The sequence below is a fragment of the Mastigoproctus giganteus genome, chromosome 8, assembly GCF_048544385.1.
Source record: "Mastigoproctus giganteus isolate SK-2022 chromosome 8, ASM4854438v1, whole genome shotgun sequence".
NCBI classification, from domain to species: Eukaryota; Metazoa; Arthropoda; class Arachnida; order Uropygi; family Thelyphonidae; genus Mastigoproctus; species Mastigoproctus giganteus.
The window spans coordinates 176,780,436-176,803,866 of NC_143582.1; the positions used below are offsets into that span (position 1 = coordinate 176,780,436).

Here is a 23,431-nt window from a genome sequence, read left to right on the forward strand (position 1 = left end):
AGAGCTCAGAAAATTGCTTGGCACCCGGGGCCTTGCTTTCTTACATCACTACCAACACAAGTTAGGCTGGATCAAGGCAACCGGATTAATATTAATCTGTTTCATATCAGGAAGGACATGAATTTATAAAATCAGTTCCAATCAGTTTGGACAAACTCAAGGGAGTTCATGGAATTGAATGCACAACAGAAAGAAAAACTATGCGTGCTACCTATAAAATGGACAGTGTTATGTGGTAACTTGACACAAAAAACTGTTTGTCAAACTATTTATATTTATTAAATACGTTAAAGAGTTCCTTCTATCTTTTTTTGATAATCCATATTCTTCCTGTAGGTATTACAAGTGAAATATTTTAATCATGCTGAAAATTTAAATTACAATATTTAAAAATACTTTACCTCCCAAGATTTTGGTACTGGTACTGCAGCAATCTAGCAACACTCTCAGTGATGTTACAAACTTCCACCGAAGAAACACTTAAAAAAACAAATAAAAGATCAGAAAAAAACTTTAAGTCTATGAAAGTGCTGTAAAAGTAATTGAACAGACTGAAAAATAATAATACATCAATCATCTCTGTAAAAGTGATAGAATTACATAATGATATCCACCAGCAACTATGGAAATCCTATGTAATTTGAGTTATAATTTATTTTATGGATGTAGTGTATGCACAAAATACTCATACAAATTGAAATAATTTTTTTTTTTTTTTAAATGATGATTATATGATAATATGATTTATTAAACAATGCAGGGTACACTTGCCTATTTCTTACAGCAGCAATATCAATGCAATGATAACTTTAAACCTTGTAGCCCATACAATATCAGACTCCTAAACATATAGAATAACAAGCAGTGGTATTCTTCTTCGGCTCACTTTATTTCTAAAATGTTGGGCTTGATTTTTGGAAATACTATTAATTAATTGTAAAGAACAACAGGTTTCTGTTGCCCTAGCAAAAAAAAAAAAAAAAAAAAAGAGAACATGTATTCTCTTTGAATTTCTCCAAACCATCAGTATCAATTATCTGAACTATCTGTGGAGACAACTTGTTCCATAATTAATTAATATATCACAAAAGAAAATTTCCTACAATCCAGTTTATAGTTTTTCTTTCCCCTCAGTTTGAATTTATTCTGCCCCACTGGTTCTTGTGTCAGTTAATACTGTGAAAATTTCACCTTTGTTCATTTATCTTCCCCCTCCTCTCTACCCACACATACCAAAAAGCCTTATTAACTTCCATCAGATAGCATCTAATTACCAAGCTCTGTAAGCTCACATATTTTGTCTCTTCTCATATAGACACCCTTACTCACTCTCACCCATCTCAGTTATTTTTCAAGAACCCCAACATCTTTTTTTAAGGTATGGCCTCCATACTTGAACACAATATTCCATGTGGTCTCACAACTGGCCTTATACAGTGGAATTATAAAATGCTATTTATATATAAGCAATAATTAACTGCACACTATGGGTGACTTCCTTGCCACTAATAGAAATTCTTGTCTCTCCCTCTACTCTTTTTAACTCAGCCCATTCTGGTATATAAAGTTATTTTGGGTCATGTCATTATTTCCAGCATTAAAATATATTTTCTACTTATCAGTCCATACCTGAAGCTTATATCTAAGTTATCCTGAAGCAGTGCTGCTGATGCTGGTCCTAAACAACTCTCACAATCCTCAATTAATGAGAGAGGGATGGACACGATTCCTTTTGTTGCTAGCATGGTGTAGCAAAGGAACATGATATGTTTCATAGTGTTAAAATAACCACAGAAATTGCTGCATCAGATTCAGCTGTTACAGACAAAAAACAGATTTTCAAAATAGATGAAACAGCCTTTATTTTGAAAGTAAACAATGAATCGAACCCTCATCTCCCTGGAAGAGAAGTTAATATCTGGCTTTAAAACAGCAAACGATTGCTGCACATTTCTCATGGATCAAAATGCAATGAAATTACAAGATCAATCCCTCAGTGGTTTATAACTTTCTAGGACACCTAATTACTTATGCCGTTTTCAGTGATTATTTTCTGTCCCAACATGAGGAGGAATTGAAAGGGCCTACTGTAAGAGAGAAAAACTGCTATTCAAGATTGTTCTTCTCCTTGATAAGGAAAAGGTAGCTCTCCCAACCTGGCTCTCCCAACATTGCCAAATTCAGCAAGTGCATTAAAGCAGTGTTCCTACCATCCAACACCAACACCCAGATCCAACCTATGAATCAGGACCTATTGAAATATTCAAAGCCTATCTTTACCAAACTTTTGCCAATCCTCTAAGACAGTGGTTTCCAATCTTCCTACCATCCAACACCAACACCCAGATCCAACCTATGAATCAGGACCTATTGAAATATTCAAAGCCTATCTTTACCAAACTTTTGCCAATCCTCTAAGACAGTGGTTTCCAATCTTTTGCCCCTCAAGCCATACTGAATCTCAAAGAAGCATATTCACAGCACACCTAAATAGTTGTGCCATTTAACTCATTGGCATTCTTCCTAATCCTGTGGCATACTTGAAAAGGGTCATGGCACACCAATGTGCCAGGGTACACTAGCTAAGAAACACTGTTCTAAGGAACACCAAGAAAAATAGAAGATAAATAAATAGAATATAGAAAAAAAATAGAGGAGAGAGGGGAAAATTATAGAAGCCAAATCAGAAGAACAGTGCCCATAAAAATATAACTATAGAAAAGGCATGCAGCAAAAAGAGAATATCTATGAAACAGAGTGGAGAGACTTTGTAAAAGATGGGTCATTAATTAACTTAACTGTCCTCTTTTGAATGGAGAGAAAAGTCTGAGAGAGGTTATAGGGGGAACTTCCCTTGATGTGGGAACAATATTCCATGGTACATGAATTTGAGAGTTGCAAGATCGAGTAGCCATTTATAAGAAAAGCAATTCCAAGAAAAAAAGAGAAAACCCAGTTTTTTAGATGTGCTTATGAGACGACATATTAAAATTCAGGGTAATCCGTAATACAGATGTGTAGAAATCTGAGTGTCATCAAAGATAAGCATAAGAATAGAAGAATCCTTTTACAAAATATAAGACAGTACTGAGTTTTAGAAGGATTAGAAACTAAGTTATTTTTACCCCACTGGAGAATTATATGAAGATCAGCATTTAAGAAATTAGAGGATAGATATTCAAGAAGCTGAAGCAATTCTTACAGGGCAAGGTTTTTCAAACTGTCAAGTAGAATGCAATGTGCTATCATCAAAAAAACTATGAATACGATTTTCCGTCAATGGAAGGTCATTAATACACAAGAGTGGGAGAAAGAACTGAACCTTGAGGAACACCAGCATTAGTGGAGAAGTTAGAAGACAGAGAGCCATCAGGTGCAGTGAGAGGTTAGAGAGGAAACTGGATACCCAATTACCAAAAGCAGTTGGCGAACCATAAGATGGAAGCTTATTTAGAAGACTTTTATGCCAAACACAATCAAAAGCCTTTGGAATATCAAGAGCAACTGCTTGAGTTTCAATGAACTTTTCCATTAAATTTGTCCATATATTTGTTCATAGGCAAGTAAATCACCACTGAATCGATACTGATGGAATCCACTAGTGATCATTGATGAAATGAAAGGTTTCTAGATAGTTTAGAAGTTGCGGGTTAATGATTTTCTCCATTACATTAGAAAGAATAGAAGCGCAATGGGACAATACTTAGATAGGAGGGATTTGTCCCCCTTTCAGGAGCTGACTGAATATGAGCAAATTTCTAAGTGGAAGGGAAAAAAAAAAAAAAAAAAAAAAAAAAAAAACACCAGTGGAATTAGAAAGTGCAAAAAGGCAACACAGAACAGGAGTAAGCTCAGGAGCACAGGTTTTGAGAACAAGCAGAGAAACACCATCAGAAATACCTTTATCTTTAGCTGAGGTGGCAATAGAACCATTGGGTTTTAATGCAAAATTGCAGCCAACAGCTTTGGCAAGAGACCAGAATGCTCAACTACCATTTGGATAAGAAGCAAGTTTTTTACTCTTAGCCTGTTCAAAAGCTAGTTTGGACTGATTAATAACTGTTTTACAATTGTTGCAAGCTTTGGTGAGCCAGAAAAATGAAACTTGAGATTTGGATGCAAGCCAATTGCAATATGCAACATTCTTATCTTGAACAGCCTTAATACATTTATTGGAAAAACCAAGGTTTTCCAATAAACCAAGGTTTTCCAATAAATGTGACATAACATGGCCCATAAAAGGGCAAGATTTTAAGATAGAGTGAGGAATAAAGGATTTCATCCCTACAAGGATAATTTCACTGACATGATCTGAGAAAACAGTGACATCAGAAGATTTATATCATCAACAGAACCAAGAAATCTTGCAGATCATCCCATTTTATATTCTTATAATACCAAACATTACGAAGCTGAGAATGGCCATAAAAGAGAAACCGCGGTGGCAAAGAGACCTTCACCAAGTTGTGATCTGAGGTGCCTAGAACACTCACCTTGACTGTGTACTTAGAAGGGTTCTTTGTGAAAAAAAGATCAAGTGTTGGCTGTGTGGTTAGGATTATCTAGGTAAATGAACAATCTGAGTGAGGTGATTAGTAAAATTGCAAAAATCCTTAGCATCTTGACCAGCTGAGTCTGTGTGACTAGAAAATGGAAGCCAGCTTCTGTTGTGAACATTAAAATCACCAAGGAAAATTACTCACTATTAAGAAAATTTGACCGGAAAAGTCAAGTTTCAAAGAAATGAAGTCAAACAGTTCCAAGTGATTGGTGGAGTTCTAAGAATGATAGCAGCAACAGATGAATTAGACAGAATGGGGTAGAGAGATTTGAAGTCAGAGAAGATAGGAGATTCCAAATTACTGTTTCTGACAGAGTGTATCAGAGCAGCAGACACATGCACAAGTACCATATTTTAAATGAAGGGAACTGTAGTGCAAGTAATTAGGACAAATGAGATGAGCAGTGGTTGAATCAACCAATAATTGAGATACTGTCAGAAAAAGTAAGTGGGGGTTGGGCAGACTAAGCAGAAATGGACATCACTGAGAATGGAACTGAGACCAAGGATATTTGTAAAATGAATGAGGAAGTGATAGGGAGGTTTAGATGTTTTTGCAGATAAATTTGTTGTATTAATTTGACTATTCATGATGTTTTCAGTAGCAAGAAAAAGTGGAAGGACACGTATGGAGTAATGACATTTTTGAACATGGTGTACACACGGCAAGAATATACCCAACTCCTTGACATAACATGGCCCATGTTTCTGGCTTCAACTGATGAAGACAACTAATACCTAAAGAAGGTGCTTTTCTCTGATGGAGCCACTTTCTACATATCTGGATATATGAATTGCCACAATTAGGATGTGGGGTTCTGAAAACTTGCATGACATTCGTGATAGCCTCAAGTTAAACGTTTGGTGGGGACTCATGCAGTAGGGTGATAGGTCCATTTTTCTTTTGAGAGAAGAGCATCACAGGAAACATTTATCTCAACATGTTATAGCAGTTTGTGATCCCTCAACTGGAAGAGTTGCAGCCATTCATCATTTTTCAATAGGATGGCAAACTTCCATGCTGGACTGCAAATATTCCTCATTTTCTAGATGAAACATTTCCTTGTAGATGGATGAGCCATGGTGGACCAATCCCCTGGCCTCCACACTCCCAAAACATCACACTCTTAGACTCCTTCCTGTGGTGGGAGTACCTCAAGAATTTTGGGTATAGAACATCTGTTACTAATGTTGAAACCCTTCGCGCAAGGATAACAAGACAATCACAACTGTGAGTGTTGATATGCTGGCCTGTACATGGCAAGATGTGGAATTTTGCCTTGATATGCTAAGGACCACTAAGGGTGAACATGTTGAGGTTTGTTGAATGGCATATTGAAGAACAAACTTTTTGAGTTTCATAATGATTTGCATAAGACCACATTGCTCTGTCTTTTGGTTGTGACATAATTAAATTTTAAAATAGGAACAGGACTTTATGTACACCCTGTATTATAGCAGCTATGTGATTATGTTGCTAAAATTACAGAAGTAACCATTTAATTTTATATTGATAAGCATATGATCCAAACAAGAGTTGTGATGTGAATCTATGCTAAAAATTGTTCACAGCCCAAGTATTGGCCTATACTAGGGCTGAATTTGCACTGCTTGGTAAAATGCAATAAAAAATAAAAATGTAGGTCAGACTGCCATAGTAATAACACAAGTCATAAGTTGCTAGTGGCATACTCACAAGTATAAAGTATGTGTCAAGGACTACCTGCAGGGGTACCTCATGGATCCTATGATTCTCTTTTATTTTTGAGATGCTTTATCAGTTCAGTCAGCATCAAACAAGAAATATTATGAACAATGTAAACAGAAACTGCAAGAATGAGAAAATAATTATTCTTATGCCAGAGGATTTCTGTATTATAGCCTTCTACATAATAGAATATCCTGGACATGCACACCACTGAACACAACCAAACAAAAGTAAAAAACTGTTATCCTTTCTGTCCAACAAGCTGTACTTGTTTGAGTAACAGAAAATATGAGTGAAATAGCTGTATATACAGGCAACCCCTGTATAACATGGTTTCGCTCTAACAACACTGATAAATTGCGGAAATCCTTGCACAACATGGTCTTATATAAAACACGGTTAGAGAATTTCGGTAAATCTTGCATAACAGGGTATTTTTGAGTTTTTGTGCGGGAGAACCCTGCTATTATGTTGGATGTAATTTTTAAAAATTTCCAGTCTTTTTGAATCCTCAGTTGACTTGCTAGTCAAAAAAAAAAAAAAAAAAAAACAAACAAACTGAGAAATCTCTGTTTTTTTTTTTTTTTTTTTTTTTGTTGGGAAATCCCCGTGTTACATTCTGTGCTATTGAATTTGTGGAAAAATCTAGATTTCAAAGTTTTATTACTATCAGATGGCACACCAGGCCATCCAAAAGATTTAAGTCATCCAAACATTGAAGTTTTGTTCCTACCACCACAGTTGTACTAGGTTAATACAAATTCTTTCATTCAGCCATTAGATCAAGGCATTATATCCACCTTTAAAACTTATCCATCAGAAAATCGTTATAATGGAGTTTGGAAAAAAAATCGATTCTGAATCTATTGAAGTAATGGAGGCATTAAAAGATTTCTCAATTGTGGTCTGTATCAAAATCATAGCTTTATGGCTGAAAGAAGTAAAACCATCAACATTAAATGTGTGAGGAAAAATGTATGGCCAGAGTCAGTTCATTCAGGAAATATGGTCGAATCAGCAGAAAAGGGAATCTATGTCAGTAGAAGGGGAAGTTTTGATGATATGACTACTGAAGCCCTCATGGGTAGGACAGTTGATAGAATCACCCTCCTCCCCACACCAGGTGGAAAAGACCAGAGTTTGAATCTCGTCGATGACGGGAGGAATTTTTATGGGTCTTTTTCATAACGTGGCTGAGTTAGTGGGCACAAGTGAGGGTAGTATGGTTTTTTTTCTACCAGAATCTCAGGTTTTTCGTCCAGCAAAACAGAAAATCGACCTCAGGACACACACAATTTATAGACAATATACACAGAGTAACATGGCCTTAGTTGCCTATGCTCCTAAAAAAATTTTAAAAATATATATGATTACTGAAGATGTTCAAGAATTACTGGTTGAAAGAGAGGCTGGCGAAGCAGATTTGGTGGAAATGGCATCGGAGGTAAAACCAAATCAATTCAGAGGATGATAGTAAGATGAAAATTCTAAATTTCCAAATTTTACACTAAAAAGCATACGGGAAGGCTGAGAAGTTAGAATCTTATGTTTTTTAATGCAGATTCTTCAATGAAAGGAGCTCAAAGTCCAAAAGGGAGCTTCAAAAAATGTTTAGTTTTATACAATGAAATTCACATAGTTTTATCAGGCAAAAGCAAACAAACCCAAATTACTGATTTTTTAAAGAGAGCAGAAGATACACGAAATCTAGAATGGTGTATTTTTGTTAGTTTTGTTAACGAAATAGTGTATTTTTGTTAGCTTTTGGAACGTAACCCCCCCCTTTTTGTACTTTCTCTTATAAAATGTTGTATAACACGACATTTTATAGGAACCTCACTGCAGTGTTATATGAGGGTTACCTGTACTTCAAAATGTTATACCAGTAAATTTTTAAAGTGTAATGAATGATATTCCATTTCTGTATTTCAAAGAGACAAACACAATTTCACATACAGAAATTCAAATACAGTACATTTTCTAACAAACTGTTGCAGAATGCATAGTTCAGTCTTTATTTTTTATCTTTAAAATTCATTATAATTACACATATAAACATATTTTGTTAAAAAAAAATTTAAATGTTCAAACTTTTTATGAGAAGAAATGAAACATTATATTATATTATATTATATTATATATTAAAATACCATGTATCAGGTAATGCTAAAACCATGACCTCACGTCCTTCTCTTACATATCCTGTATGAACCAAGTTTTCTTGAATGACCAAACTTGATCTACACATAAAAAATAAGAATTTAATAAACAAAAATGGCTTAATGACTATTAGAAATTAATCACTAGTGCATTATATTCTTCAAAATCTAAAGCTTGAGAAAATCCTAAATAACCCTTTATATCTAAATGCTGGGAGCAAGTGTTAATATGTTATACCAAATTATATAAACATGGATTTTTTTTTTTTTTTTTTTTTTTTTTAATTCTATAAGCATTATTTTTATTAATGTCATAAAATTTCCATAATACTAAAAATCCACTATGACAAATAACCTTCCTTAGTCTGTGTATACGTTTTTAAATGTGCAGAAAGATCACACAAAAGGTCTAGCATCATTAATAGTATTCCTCTGTTATGTTGTTGTTGCGGGGGTTTCCTGATGCATAAGCTACTTTGGCTATAATGCGCTTATTTGTTAATTATAAAAAGGAAATGAGAAATTCTCGTACAGTCTGAAAAGCCCTTAATCAGAAAATATTAAAAATTACAGTTTGCTTGAGGAGGTGGAAAAATTCAGAAATACTTGCCTTGTCACCAATCATATTCTATAGAGTTATTGGTTGAACCAGTGATTGCAGGGTTGAAATTCTGTCTTGTTTATAATAGGGGCAGTCAATGCTCTTGAAAGGATTACTTCTTCTCGCCTTGATGTATGGGCACTGGAGTGCCAGAGTGCTGTCCATTCTGACAGGCATGCAAGCATGAATGATTAGTGCATAGTCTGATGCTGAAACAGGGATATTGGTTAAATCTAAGGTGGTTGGATTTTTTGCAGCTTTATCGGCCAGTTCATTGCTCAAAATACCAGAGTGTGCTGGAATCCAACAGAAGGTAACCAGCTGGTGGCATTCTTCAATCTGCAGTAATAATCTTCTAATTTCATTTATAACAGGATGAACTTTATCTGAGGAATTACACAATGCCTTGATTGAGCTGAGGGAACCAGTGTAAATTACAGATTTTAAAGAATGGCCAGAATAGAGGTTTGTAAAGCTAGTTTAATTGCAAATAATTCAGCTGAAAAAATACTGAATTCAGATGGAAGGGATGCCGATACAACTGTATTCAGAAACACTGCAGCTGCTCCAACGTTTGAATTGGATTTAGAGCCATCTGTGTATATTGGGAAAAAAAAAATCAATATATCTCTGAGTATGAATTGCATGAAGTTGTCTGATATTTGATGCTTGCAAAATATTCTTTCCCCATTGACAGAGGTAAGTGTCACAGATCAGTATAGGAGGTGGAACCCATGGTGGTTGAGTACAAGTTGCTACCTGTTGTATGGAATGGATGGAAATATTCCAAACCTGCATTAGTTCAAGAAGGTGAAAACCAGCTGGTTTTACTATGCTGGGTTCATTTCTGTACAGATTTTCTAGATGGTGGATCGAAAAGGTATGACTGAATGGGATGCGAGGCACAACTTTGTATCTTGATAGTGTACTTCAGCAATAGTGATTTCCTACATAAAGATAGTGGGGGCTTGTGAGCATCAATATAAAGGCTATGTGCTGGTGATGTTCTGAATGCACCAAGTGCAATCCTCAGTGCACTGTGCTGAACTGGATCAAGTCAGCGATCAAGATGTGCTCTTTCTGGCAGAGTCATACATGGGAGCTCCATAATCAAGATGGGATCTAATTAATGCACCGTATAATCGAAGCAGGGACGCATGATCTGCACCCCATGTTAGGGCAGATAGTGCTCTCAGTATGTTTATCTTTTTTAGACATGCAGTACATACTCTTTTGATGTGCTCTAAGAAATTCAACTTATTGTCCAGGATTAATCCTAGAAATCTGATGTTATTAGTGGCTGGGATGGAGATACTAGAGATCTGAAGTTCAGGTTCCCGACAAAACTTGCGTTGTCTACAAAAATGGATAGCAACTGTTTTCCACTGTGATGCTGGCACATTGCTGTATTTTATTTAGTGATACCTGAAGCTGTCATTCAATAGATCTCATGTTTTGGGAATGACAGGAGATGGAAAGGTCATCTGCATAAAGATAAGTCTCAACTGTATTTGGAAGTTGTTTAGTGATAGAATCTATTCTAAGAGCAAAAAGAGCGGCACTCGGTACTGATCCCTGTGGAACACCTTCTTGAATAAACGTTGCAGAAAGGGCATACTGGTATCAAACTTGAAACAATCTAGTATGTAGAAAATTCTTCACAAATATAGAAAGATGGCCCCGCAGACCAAGAGAATAAAGATCTCTAAGTATGCTGTGCCACTGGGTGGTGGCACAGCATAGAGATCTTTATTCTCTTCCCAAGCATTACGAATGGCAAATTTAGCCTTAACCATAAGATCCATGCATGACTTGTTTTGATGAAAACCATATTGACTTTTATTTATTGACAGTTAAAGAACCTTATTGACTAGGGCTCATTAACTGTTCTGACTCAATGATCCATATGAGTCTACTGTGGACAATTTTTTAAAGGATTTTGCTGAGACAGCATGAGAGGGATATTGGTCTATAGCTATGGGGATTTGTTGGATCTTTTCCAGGCTTTAGGAATGCCAAAACAGCAGACTATACTGCAAAAGACCTGGAGGAGGCACAAAGCTTTGTCATCAAGATGTTGTAGCACGATAATAGATACCAACTGGTCCAGCAGCACCATTGTCGGCTGTTCCAATGGCATGCAAGAGTTCTCAATATTGCAGAGGTTTGTTATAGGACAGTTTGAAAGTTAATAGAATTCTGTTCTGCAGTGGTTTTAATTCTTTGGAATGATGGAGTATAAGCTGATGCCACTAAGATTTCAGAAAATGTGCTGCTCAAACCATTTGCGATAACTAAGCGATATCTAGAGGACTAGGTAGATCTCGCCCATTACAGGAGAGGATTGGAAAAGGTAAGGTAGGAAAATTACCAGAAAGCTGTCTAAATTTTTTTCCATATTATTTTGGCATCTTTTGTTAATGCTTGATACAAAACAGTGCCAGGATTCTTTTTTGGCTTGCCTTTGTATGAAATGTGCATATGAAATCCTGGCACCTTTAATTTCTTATAATTAATGAGATTGGTTGTGGTTTGAAATAGTAGTAGTAGTAGTCGCATGTGATGCAAATGTACGAACTTATGCAACATCAGCCAAAAGAAGAAAAAAAAAAATCACACCATTCCCTCCAAATGCCTGTCCAGTTCCTCCTTAAATTTATTCAACCTATCAACTTCCGCAACGACAGATGGAAGTTTGTTCCAGCAATTAACCACCCGCTGGCTAAAGGCAAATCTTCGCACATCTATTCTACATCTGTCTTTTTTTAATTTGAATTTATGCTCCCTTAGGTTCGTAATTTGAACAAATGGAAGGATCCCATCAGAATTCAGCGTGCTCAACCCAGTCAAGGCCTTATACACCTCAATCAGATCAGTGCACAGGTGCCTAGTCTCCAGCCACTGCAATTTGAAGAACTTAAGCCTCTCTTGGTAAGAGGATCCCTTCATTCCCCTCACCAATCTTGTTGCCCTTCTCTGTACATGCTCAAGCAAATCTACATCCTTCCTAAAATGAGGCCTCCAGACCTGTATGCAATACTCAAGGCGTGGCCTGACCATTGCCTTATACAGAGGGACAATCACCTCCTTTTCCCTGCTAGCAAAATTCCTATATATCACTCACAAAACCCTATGACCTGCCCTGGCAGCCTGTCTGCATTGCTCAGAAAACTTCATATCTGACTGCACAACTACTCCCAGGTCTTTTTCATTTTCTACCACCTTAAGTGTAGTACCACACAGTGTGTACGTTTCTCTGGGGTTACTTCTACTCATATGCAGTATTTTGCATTTGTCAAGGTTAAACTTTAGTTGCCACTTCTTAGCCCATCTACCCAAATTTTCTAGATCCTGTTGCAGTAGCACACTGCCATTACTGTCATTAACAACCCTGTCAACCTTTGTGTCATCTGCAAACTTCGACACTAAGCCTGATATATCTTCATCAATATCATTGATAAATATACATAACAACAGTGGACCCAACACCGAACCCTGTGAGACTCCACTAATAACATTAGTCCACGAAGAGCAGCACCCATTGATTACCACCCTCTGTCTTCTCCAACTCAACCATCCTTTTATCCATTGTAGCAACTTACCCTTAATACCATTCTGCTCCAATTTGTAAAATAGTCTTCCATGCACAACAGTGTCAAAAGATTTCCTGAAATCCAAATATATGATATCAAAATTATTTGTTGCATCCAGTTCCTTTGTAACCACATCATAATATCCTATCAAATTTGTCAGACAAGACTTTCCCTTAACAAATCAATGCTGTGTCTGAATTATTGCTGCAGTCTTGTCTAGATGATCCTGCAATGCATCTTTAACCAGTGACTCCATTATTTTATCCGGAACAGAAGTTAAACTAACTGGTCTTTAATTATTCGTGTCACCCTTCGATCCGCCCTTTGTGAATTGGGGATACATTTGCACATCTTCAGTCCGTGGGGACCTCCCATGAGTCCAAGGAATGATCTCATAATTATGACTACGGGTTTGCTTAGTTGCTTTGCCGCCTCCTTTAATATAGCTGGATAGATCCCATCCACCCCAGGTGCCTTTCTTATTTTTAACTTCGACAATTCCTCCTCCACTCTGCTCTCAGTTATTACAAAATCATTAAGCACCCTGCTACAATTTGATAACCTTCTGCCATTTTCAAACCTTAATAACTCTGCATGTATGAATGTAAATGCAAAATACTCATTCAGTTTGTTTCCTATCTGAGCAGGAATATCAACAGTCGAAACATCGATATCAAGTGGACCAATCAGATTCATCCCCTTCCTTTTAGAGTTTATATAAGTAAAGAAATCCTTGCTGTTTTTCTTAGCATCCTTTGCCAAAGATTTCTCGTAATCTGCCTTCGCCTGCCTAACCTCTTTTGTGACCTGATTACAGACTAGCTTATATCTGCCATAGGCTTCTGAGTTGCTTGATAATTTATATGCATTTTTCTTCTCTGTCACAAGTCTCATTAGTTCATTTGATAACCATTTAGGCCTAAACCTTGAACAATATTTCTTAATAGGTATGAAACTTTTAGTAGCGTCCATGATTAATTCCTTGAATGCTTCCCACTTAGAATTTACTGTTGGTAACATCGTCAGTTGATCCCACTGTACTCACCTTTACAGAAGCAAAAACCCTCTCCTTTACCCCTGATGGTAATTATATCTTTAAGTAAATCTCACATCAGTACACTGTGATCGCCACCACCTAGTGGTTCCTTTATTTGCAAATTCTTAATACACGAATGATCACTGCTGATAACCAGATCAAGAGTATTACTCTCTCTAGTTGCCTCTTGAACATGCTGCTGCAGAAAACAATCATCCAATAAATCCACAAACGTCTAAACAGTGTGTGAGTGAACAACCCAAAAGTTCCAGTCAATATCTGGGAAGTTAAAATCCCCCATTATAAGGCATTCTGATTTATTAGCCCACTCTATTTCTCTGTAAAATTGTTCATTGTACTCATTGGGCCTATAACACACTCCTACTCTTATTTTTGCTTTTGCAGTGCTTATGTCACACCAAACTGACTCAACAGTGCACTGTTCATCTATATCAACTGGAAGCATATTGCTGATATAAGTTCCAGGCTTTCTTTGCTTTCTTTTTTTTTTCTTTTATATCAGCAATTTGCTGGATACAAATTGCTAATATAAGTTCTATGCTTTCTTTGCTTTGGTGCAATCCTCATTCCACTGGCAATTATAATGCTTTTGGCAAGGGGAATTTCATAGTGGTATTGTGTCTTTAGCCACATTTAGAAGATGTGACATGATGTAATCTGTCACATTATCAATAGGCTGGAGGCGGATTTTTTCCTCATCAAGAATGATTGGAGACTGAAATTTTGCCTAATTACACGGATAAATTTCCATTTTCTGCAGGGTTGAGTTGAAGGAGTCTGTGCTATTAAAAAGTTTCATGCATATTGGAAGTGGTCACTGCCCATGCGGTCATTTATTACATACCCTCTACAGTTGGGACCAGTACTGGAGAACAAATTGAGAGATACATTGCTGAGGTGTGTCCAGTTGGGAGCTGTACATGTGTCAGTGCACCAGTATTGAGTATAGTGAGATTTAGTGCCTCTAAAAAGCTTTCAATTAGGCTACTCTGTCTATCTAATTTAGGAGAGCCCCATAAGGGTTGGTGCCCATTAAAGTCTGCTAATATACAGAGGTGTTGGTATCTGTATGAAGAGGTCTTAAAGGTCTTTTAAAGAGTAAGTATAATCTGGCGGTACGTAGATTGAGACAAGTGTTATTACAATATGGAAAGTTATACAAACAGCAACAGCTTCTATTTCCGTTTGAAGTGGGATATGTTTAGTTGGGATCTTTGAATTTACTAGGATTGCCACACCACCACGGTTGGCGTTTGCTGTACTTTGATCTCTTCGATAAAAGGCAATAGTCCTTTATCGAAGGAGAAATTTGCGAGGTTAGGTATGTTTCCTGAAGACAAAGGGCAACTGGAGAATAACGGATAATTAGACCTGGGATATCATCTGTGTTGCAATGAAAGCCTGTGCAGTTCCATTATAAAATACAAGGCATTATTTGTGTTTAATTGATGGAGCTAATTTGACTGGTTTATTATTATTATTATTAGCTGTATGGTGCAAGGAAGCCTGACGCTTATGCTGCACCAGCCAAAAAAAAATTTCCCAAGTTACCCTGAGAGTGAGAGAAAGTCAGAAGTAGAAGGGAATCACCAAGAAAGAGAAGAATGATGATGTCTAGCTCAGGACCCTAGGTGTGCCAAGCCCATACTTACCAGATGCGAGCCCCTGCCTTTTTGAAGGTAACTCGTTTATGACGTTCCAATTTTGGTTTGTCATTTTTTTGGGGGGGGGGGAAATTGGCTGACCAGTGTCCATTTCTTCTTCTTCAGCATATATTTCTAAAATAGGATCTTCCTGTATAGATGTGCCGGTTGTGTCCTAAATATTTTTCATAGCATTTGAGTTTGTAATACAGGATGTGGTAGCAATCAATGGAGGAGGAGATGGTCTCAATATCCCGATGGTCTGTGTTTGCCATGTTTGCCCCTTTTAGCCCTTGGCAAGAGGACTTTTCTGCCAAGGTTTCCGGCCCCACCATAGGGAGGCAGAAGCAGTGCCGCTAGGAGGCCAAGTGGTTAAAGTGTTAGTTGGTTAGTGAACTAGAAATATATGGATAAATAAAGAAAGGTGGGTTTCCTTTTTGTGTTCTAACTTGTGGTTTTCAAGTATAGAATGGCTTTAAAAAGTAAAATTGCTAAGAGAAAAGTAGGAAATTAGAAATAACTTTAGTCGTTTTTGAAGAGCACTCTATAGATCGCAGAAATATTGCTTGACCTCAAATTCGCTTGGCACCCGGGGCCTCCTCTGTTATTTTTCTTATTGAAGATGAGTGAGAAATAACTTATTTTGTAGCTGGATTAAAGTCAAACAAGATGACAAAAAGAGGCAGAGGTTCATCATCCTGCTCATAAATCCAAGGCATATTTTTGTGATAATTTGAAGATTTTTTGCTTAATAAATATTCTAATCTATAGTAAAGAAATAGTTTTAAGCAACTTTTTCTGTGTAAATTTGTTTATTCCTGTTTTTATCTAAATATTTAGAAGGTTAGATTTAAAAGTTTGGCCACTGTCAACCTAAATATCACTTTGAACCAGGTTTAACAGTGGCAGGAAATTTGTGAAACAAAACTGGTGGATATGTATTATTTTTGAATATTTTTTTTTAGGTTCTGAAGGCATATAATTGATATTATAATATTTAAGGGTTTTTTGAATTTTAAGTAAAACATATATATAGCTACAATAACCAGAAATAGTGATTACTATTGTATGGACATATAACATAGCTTTACTGTGGTAACAGTGCAGTATTCAGGTATAGAATGCTGTGGGACTAATTTCAAAATATTTTAAGTGAAATTATGCCTCCCTCTGATTAGAGCAGCAAAGCATACAATCCAGAGCAGTGAGGATGCCTTAGCTCAGATGGAGAATTTGACAATGGGGGTTTTCCTACAAATCAAGGGCTGATTGCATATACTGTCTCTCTCTCTCTCTCTCTCTCTCTCTCTCTCTCTCTCTCTCTCTCTCTCTCTCTCTCTGTGTGTGTGTGTCCCAACCTGACTGTAACTAGACATAATGCCATAGGAGATGTCTTTGTGTGGTTCCTCATCCTCCCCACACCTAGGGGATGCTAGGTGTGGGGCATATGAAAAAATTAAATGGAAATTTAGCATTTCATTGGACCAATTTAAGTACTTGAAGAAAGGTCATCACTGCCCTAGAAGGAATTAATCCGAGGACCCATAAAACACTCAACTGCCTGCCTTAACCTTGTGAGCATGATGCATTGATTACCACAGGAGATGGTTATTCTCTGTGACTCTACTGTTAGGGATAAAAGGAATATTTTTGCAATAAAGATAGATAGAATAGGAGCAGAGTGTGCTTGCCAGGAATAAAAAAACTGCTGATGTAAGATAATTTTTGATATTTTAAGATCACAAAAGGTGATATTGTTGTACATGGTGGTACTAATGATATTAAACATAAGCATTCTGAGGCTTTACTTAGCAAGTACAAGGTGATGTTCAGAAAAGGTTGCAAGTTAGGACTGAATTTGAAGGTGACTGGAATTTTGCCATAACATGATAGAAGGGTGTTTATAATGAGAGCCTTGTCAACTGATTTACCCTGGAAGGATTGTGAGGCTCACTGAGTATAATTTTTCTTGGCATGGCAGGTGCCTGTTAAAAGACAGAACTGTTTTTAAAAGGGATGAAATACACTTGAATAGATGAGGTACAAGAATATAGAATATTTGCTAATGTAGAGTGTGAAGTGGATCAGAAAACTGTTAGTTTGGGGGAATAGGGGACTAATAATTTAATGACAGCTACAAGCAAAGGTGGAAATCATTCTTGCATTGATTCTATTTTGATATCCAATAGCAGTTGCCAGAAAAGCAGCTGGGAGGATGGGGGGAGGATTGCAAAAAGGATTGAAGCCTAGCAGTTATATGGGTTGCATAAGAGTTACTAAAAATACAAGCAGGCACATATTCACTTGCTTATACACAAATGCTAGGAGTAAAGTAAATAAATTTGATGAATTTGAAGTATGGGTTAAATCATCAAATACTGACATTATACATGGAGTCACTCTGATACCGGAGTTGTAGAATTTGAATATGATTATAATAGGTATACAAAAAAGAGCAGATATGAAGGGGCAGGGGATGATTTCTTTTAAGAAGTATACAGACTCCATTTTATACTTAAGAAGTATAAAATGGTGCAACCAGTAGACACAAGTGGCCAGTGTAATACTGAATCAGTCTGGTGTGACATAAATACTGCAAAAAAAAAAAAAAAAATGAGAGTAGGAGTGTGTTATAAGCCAAATGACTGTGATGATTATAAAGAACAACTATAAGACAGATAAGAGCAGGCCAACAAATCAGAATGTCTTATCATGGAAGGTTTATAACTTCACACATATTTAATGGGACTCATGGGCAGACAGCTCACACAGTAGCAAAACATTTCTTGAGTTGCTGGATTTATACACCAACATGTTAAGGAAACAAGAAAAGAAAACAATTATTCTTGATATGGTTATCAGCAGTGATTCATCATGTATAAAGAATCTTCAGGTTAAGTAATCACAGTATAACGATAAGTTTTTCAAAGAAATAACTGTCAAGGGTAGAGGAAGAGATTTTGTTTTCTCAAGGGCAATTATAACAAGCATTTTGTAAACTCATTTCAGTGGAACCAGTTAATTCTATTAAAAAATGTAAATGATAAATGGGAAATGTTCAAAGAGGCCAATAAGCATTTTATACCAACTAAGAGATATTGTTCACAATTTACACCAAAATGGATGTCAGAGGAGCTGATGAGCTTAGTGATAGAGAAAAAAAAAGTGCTTGGGATGATTATAAATTATCAAGGGTACAGAGTCCTACAAGTACAACCTTGTGTGTAATCAAAATTAGTCAGGGGGTTAGGCAGGCTAAGGCTGATTATGAGAAGCCCTTAGCCAAGAGTACAAAGAAAGCAGCAAGGGATTCTTTGCACATGTTAATAATAGAAGGAATGAAACGAATAACGTTGGTCTGCTGAATACAAATGATATAACTATATCATTTGTATTCAGCAGACCAACGTTATATACAAATGATATAACTATAAATATAATTATTGCTGTATGCCTGTACAGATTACTGATACACTGAATAAATATTTTCCATTAGCATTTGCACAGGAAGAAGCTTTTAGAGATGAGGTTAGCAGAAGTCTATCTAATGCTAATTGGGAATTAAATGATTTTATAATAATAGAAAGTAAAGTGGAAAAGAAACTGCTGCTGCTAAAAGTAAACAAAGCACTTGGGGCTGATGGAATCTATCCAATTATATTAAAAGATGCTACAAAAGAAGTAGCTAAACCTTTAGCCAAAAAGAGAGCATCCTTAGATACAGGAGAAGTACCCACTAATTGGATATGCACAAGTTTATCTCTTGCCCTTCACATGGTAGTTCAAAGGGTGAACTACCGTGTGAAGGATACATGTAATGTAAGGGTGGTTATAAATGGCCACTGCTCATTTTGTTATAAATGAGCTATTGTAGGATATAACAAGCTATGAGGATCCAACCTCATAGGATTGCACAGAGTTGGGTTGAGCCACTTACTGTTTTTAATATTCATTAATGACATTGATATGTGTTTCAAGTTTAATATCTAAGTTTGTGAATGGTACAAAAGTGGGCATAATAATCAGGAGAGGCTACTTTAAGAGGATCTAAATGCACTAAATAGATAGGCTGAAAAAGGGCAACAGAGGGTTAAGTAATAAATTCAAGATGCTGCATTTTGGTAGCAGTAATCCCAGAATGGATTTTGGATGGCACCAAACTCAAGGCAGTTGATAAGAAAAAAGACCTAGGGGTGATTATAGTCTGATATGATCTCTGAGCAGTGCAAACAGGCTAGAATAGCTCATGGAGTTCTGTTGATATACAGGAACTTTGCCAAAAGAGGTGATCATCCCACTGTATAAGGCAATGGTTAGACCACAACTGGAACATCACATACAGGTTTGGAAACCTCATTTCAGGAAGAACTATCTCATAATTTCATATATGTAAAATGATGCATTTGTATCAAACTATAAAACTAAAAACACCTTGAAACTTTCCGTTCAAAGTATACATTAAATTAGCATCTTCCCAGTCCTTACCATAAATTTTTGAGTCTTTTCAATGATTTCTGTTAACTGCCTTTTAATACAAAAAAGTTTTCTTTTTGATGTTTCAATAATGCAAATAATTTAAATTTTGATTAATTTAAACAATCCACCTTCTTGACTTTTTCTCTTAGACATTAAAAAGAAGCATAAACAAAATAGCTTGTTAGTAGTACCTGCTTTGCAGACATTCCTTTTACTTACAAATGTGGAACTGTGCGGTGTTGCATAGGCTGAACAATTATATCAGAAGCCATTTCATTCAAAATAACAGTGGCAAAGAAGTATCATCCAACCAGAATGATACTTCTTTGCCACTTCTGAATTTGGAAACCCTTTCCTAAATAAAGGATCAGAATGATCTGCAACAATCATAGGAAGATTATGTTATTACAAAATATGAAGTGAAAAGAGATTGCTTTTATAACATCCAAATCAGCATTTCTACTTTAAAAAAAAAAAAATTGTTGCCTCTTCATATTTTATGTTGAGATGTTTTACAAATTTCAAATGAATTACAATATCAAATTAAAATTTCCGCCATACATGATATTAATGTTTCATTATTATAAACTATAAAATTCAAGCCCACTTTCTTTTTCTGACTTTAAAATACAAGGATAAATATTGATATATATATCCTTGTATTTTATAGTTTACAAGGCCTCCTCGTGACCAAGGTTGGGAGTCAGTGGGCAGGGGACCAGATGTCCTCTGCCTGCGAAGTCGCCAGGTGCCGACACTCAACATAACACCACATACTTGCCAGCCTTGGCTTTTTGCCTTTTCAGATGCTACAGCAGTATACAGGGGAAACTCTGGAGACCACAATTAAAACAAACGCACCTTGACCTTGTATCGAAGAATGTATCGCTTCTCAGCCTTTTGATTAAGATCAAAGTGTGTACTAATGAAAGCATAGAGAAATAATAAAATATTAAAATTGATAGAAATTCACCCACAAATTGTACTAAACCTTTCCAACAAGTGCTACCTTGAAGGTGTTTCTCTGGCATTTGGAAGGTTGCTTTGATAAAGTTACTTTTTAAGCCAAGTAAGGATGTCACTGATCCAAGGGCATACAGGCCAATTTCCCTACTTCCAAATCTTGCTAAATTGTATGAAAAACTACCGCTATTAACGTTATCAGGTAAAAAAGGTAAAGTGAAGCCATTATCAACCCACTGCAGGATGGAAGCCTCCTCAACAATTCATGCTGAGGGAAATGGACCATAATCTGCCACGCTGGTCCAGTGCGGGTTGGCAGATCGACTGTATTCAGCAGTCAGGGGCTTGAACCCCAGTCTACTCAAGGAGCGTGTGCTACTGTACTCCCGCTCCTGACCACTCGGCTATGGAGGCTCTAACGTTATCAGAATGGTTGGCAAATATAGGGTTACAATTACAATTTCAGCATGGTTTTAAAAAAAGTGTTCAGCAGAGGATGCTATTAAGGATTTGGTCAACTATATTAATCGATCAGTTAGTAAGTATGTTTTGGTGCTATACATTGACTTTGAGGGAGCTTTTGACAGTGTGTGCATCAGAGCACACTACTTTCTTTGAGACAGGTCAATTGTCCAGACCTACTGTATAAAGCAATAGTCAGTTATCTTACTGGCAGAAAGATTGTGATCAGGTCACAGCATATGGAGTACTCTAAATCTGTAACTCAAGAGTGTCCCCAGGGCTCTGTCCTGGGCCCCATGTTCTGGAATCTAGTTTTAATTTTGTGGGTAAGTGAACAATGCCAAAGTGTCACAGAGTTGTGTATGCTGATGACCTGGTTGTGTGTGTTCCTGGAGGTTCCAGACAAGAAATTTAGGATAATGCTAACACTGTTATGAATAGCTTATTTCAATGGGCTTGCAAACATAAATTACAGATATCCAGTAAGAAAACTGTTATGATGCTATTCAAGGGTAAATTTGACATTGGAAGACCCCCATAGTTCTTATTGGGGGATATCGGGTCCCAATGGTCAGTAGTATTAAACACCTGGGCATGATTATAGAAAATAGATTGACTTTTCTACCTCATTTAGAATATATAGGAGGAAAAGTTAAGAAATTTTCTTCTGCTATTATTCGAATAACAAGAACAGAACGGGGCTTGCAGAAGAAGGCTATGGTATTATATAACAAAGCAATCATTCTTCCGATTGTTGCATATGGTGCAAATGTTATTACTTCAAGGTTATTAATGTTAAATTTAAGAAAAAATTATTGTCAATTCAAAGGAAAATGATTCTGTCATTGTTTCCACCAATGCCTTGCAGGTTCTGTTGGGCTTCATGCCAATTGTTCTATGTGGTGTACAGGACATTCTGCTATTTTTTTACATAAGGGTATTTCACTTAATTTTATGGGTTATATATCTGACATAACTGTAGTTGTTGTTGTTATTTGGTTTCTAGGAGCATTAGCAACTAAGGCCATATTGCTCCAGGGATATGCAGTGGTCATTCCCTGACCTTTCCGCATCCTCCGTATTTGGTGGTCACGGGCTTGAACCCTGGTCTAATCAAGAAGCGTGTGCTATACACTGCTGCTCCTGCCCACCTAGCTACGGAGGCGCCGACATAACTGTAGACCATAATAAAGAGAAAAAGAAAATTATGAGTTATTTGATAAATGTTTGGCAGAATAGATGGGATTGTAGTGATACAGGATTGGTGACAAGACTCTTCATACCTAAAGTTTCTTTTGTTTCAGGTAATAACATTAAGAATTTTTTTTCTGGAAATGGAGACAAGTTATTTGCTTACAGGTCATGGCTTATTTAATTTTAAGCTGTGTTATTTTGGATCGGTGATAGTCCACTGTGCTTTGGTTCATGTGAAGAGTCTTGGTGCCACATTCTGCATGACTGTTTAATATATGAGCAATTTAGAATAACTTTAAAGAATGTTATACCAAATTTGATAAATGGTAATGAACACGTATGCCTTTTAAATAGAAATAGGTATGATGCTCTGCAGGGCTTTGCAAGGGCAGTTTTTAAGAAAAGACAACAGATGTCTATGTAAAGGATTAAGGTACAATTTTTATTTATTTTTTTTTTCTTCCCCTCCAGCTTTCAGCCTTAGTCATGGTTGACTGTGACTGTGTGCTGGAGGGGAAGGAGAAGAAATTTTTTTTTTCTTTCTGGCTTTCACTCTTGGCTGACTGAGTCCCAGATATTTTTTTTTTATTTATTTATTTAACTTTTTTGGGTTTTTTTTGTTTTTTTTTTTGTTGTTGTTACAACATATTATACATACATGTGCATACAGGTAATACATATTATTATACAGGTAGAGATGGACATAGGTCCGGGTGCCACCGTAGACATATATACATGTACTAATGAAAGTAAACTCATTAGTGATGCTACTTAAAAAAAAAGACAGATCTTAAAATTTAGAAAAAAAGAGAAAAGAGAATTAAACTGGTCAGGACGTGAAATTAAAATAAAAACGAAAGCAAAAAAAATCATGATTTGAAATGGAACTGAAACATTTAACAATTAACTAGAGAAACAAAAGCTCATAATCACCAGTGGTTCCCAAACTGGGGGCCGTAGACCAGTTCCAGGGGGTCCACGAAATGACCCTCTAGAACTGGTCAAATTATTCGT

The 23,431-nt window shown here is 36.4% G+C and overlaps 1 protein-coding gene across 5 annotated transcripts in view; it reads right to left on the bottom strand.

The window, feature by feature from the left end:
- The window catches only part of in (inturned planar cell polarity protein), a 349,766-nt gene that overhangs the window by 208,958 nt on the left and 117,377 nt on the right, over positions 1–23,431 (bottom strand). For all 5 annotated transcript variants that reach the window (XM_090379923.1, XM_090379921.1, XM_090379922.1 and 2 more), the window contains 2 exons: positions 8,420–8,509; positions 402–479 (listed from right to left, as the gene is read on the bottom strand). In XM_090379923.1, the coding sequence (XP_090236049.1) occupies positions 402–479; positions 8,420–8,509 (168 nt within the window). The remainder of the gene's footprint in view (positions 1–401; positions 480–8,419; positions 8,510–23,431) is intronic.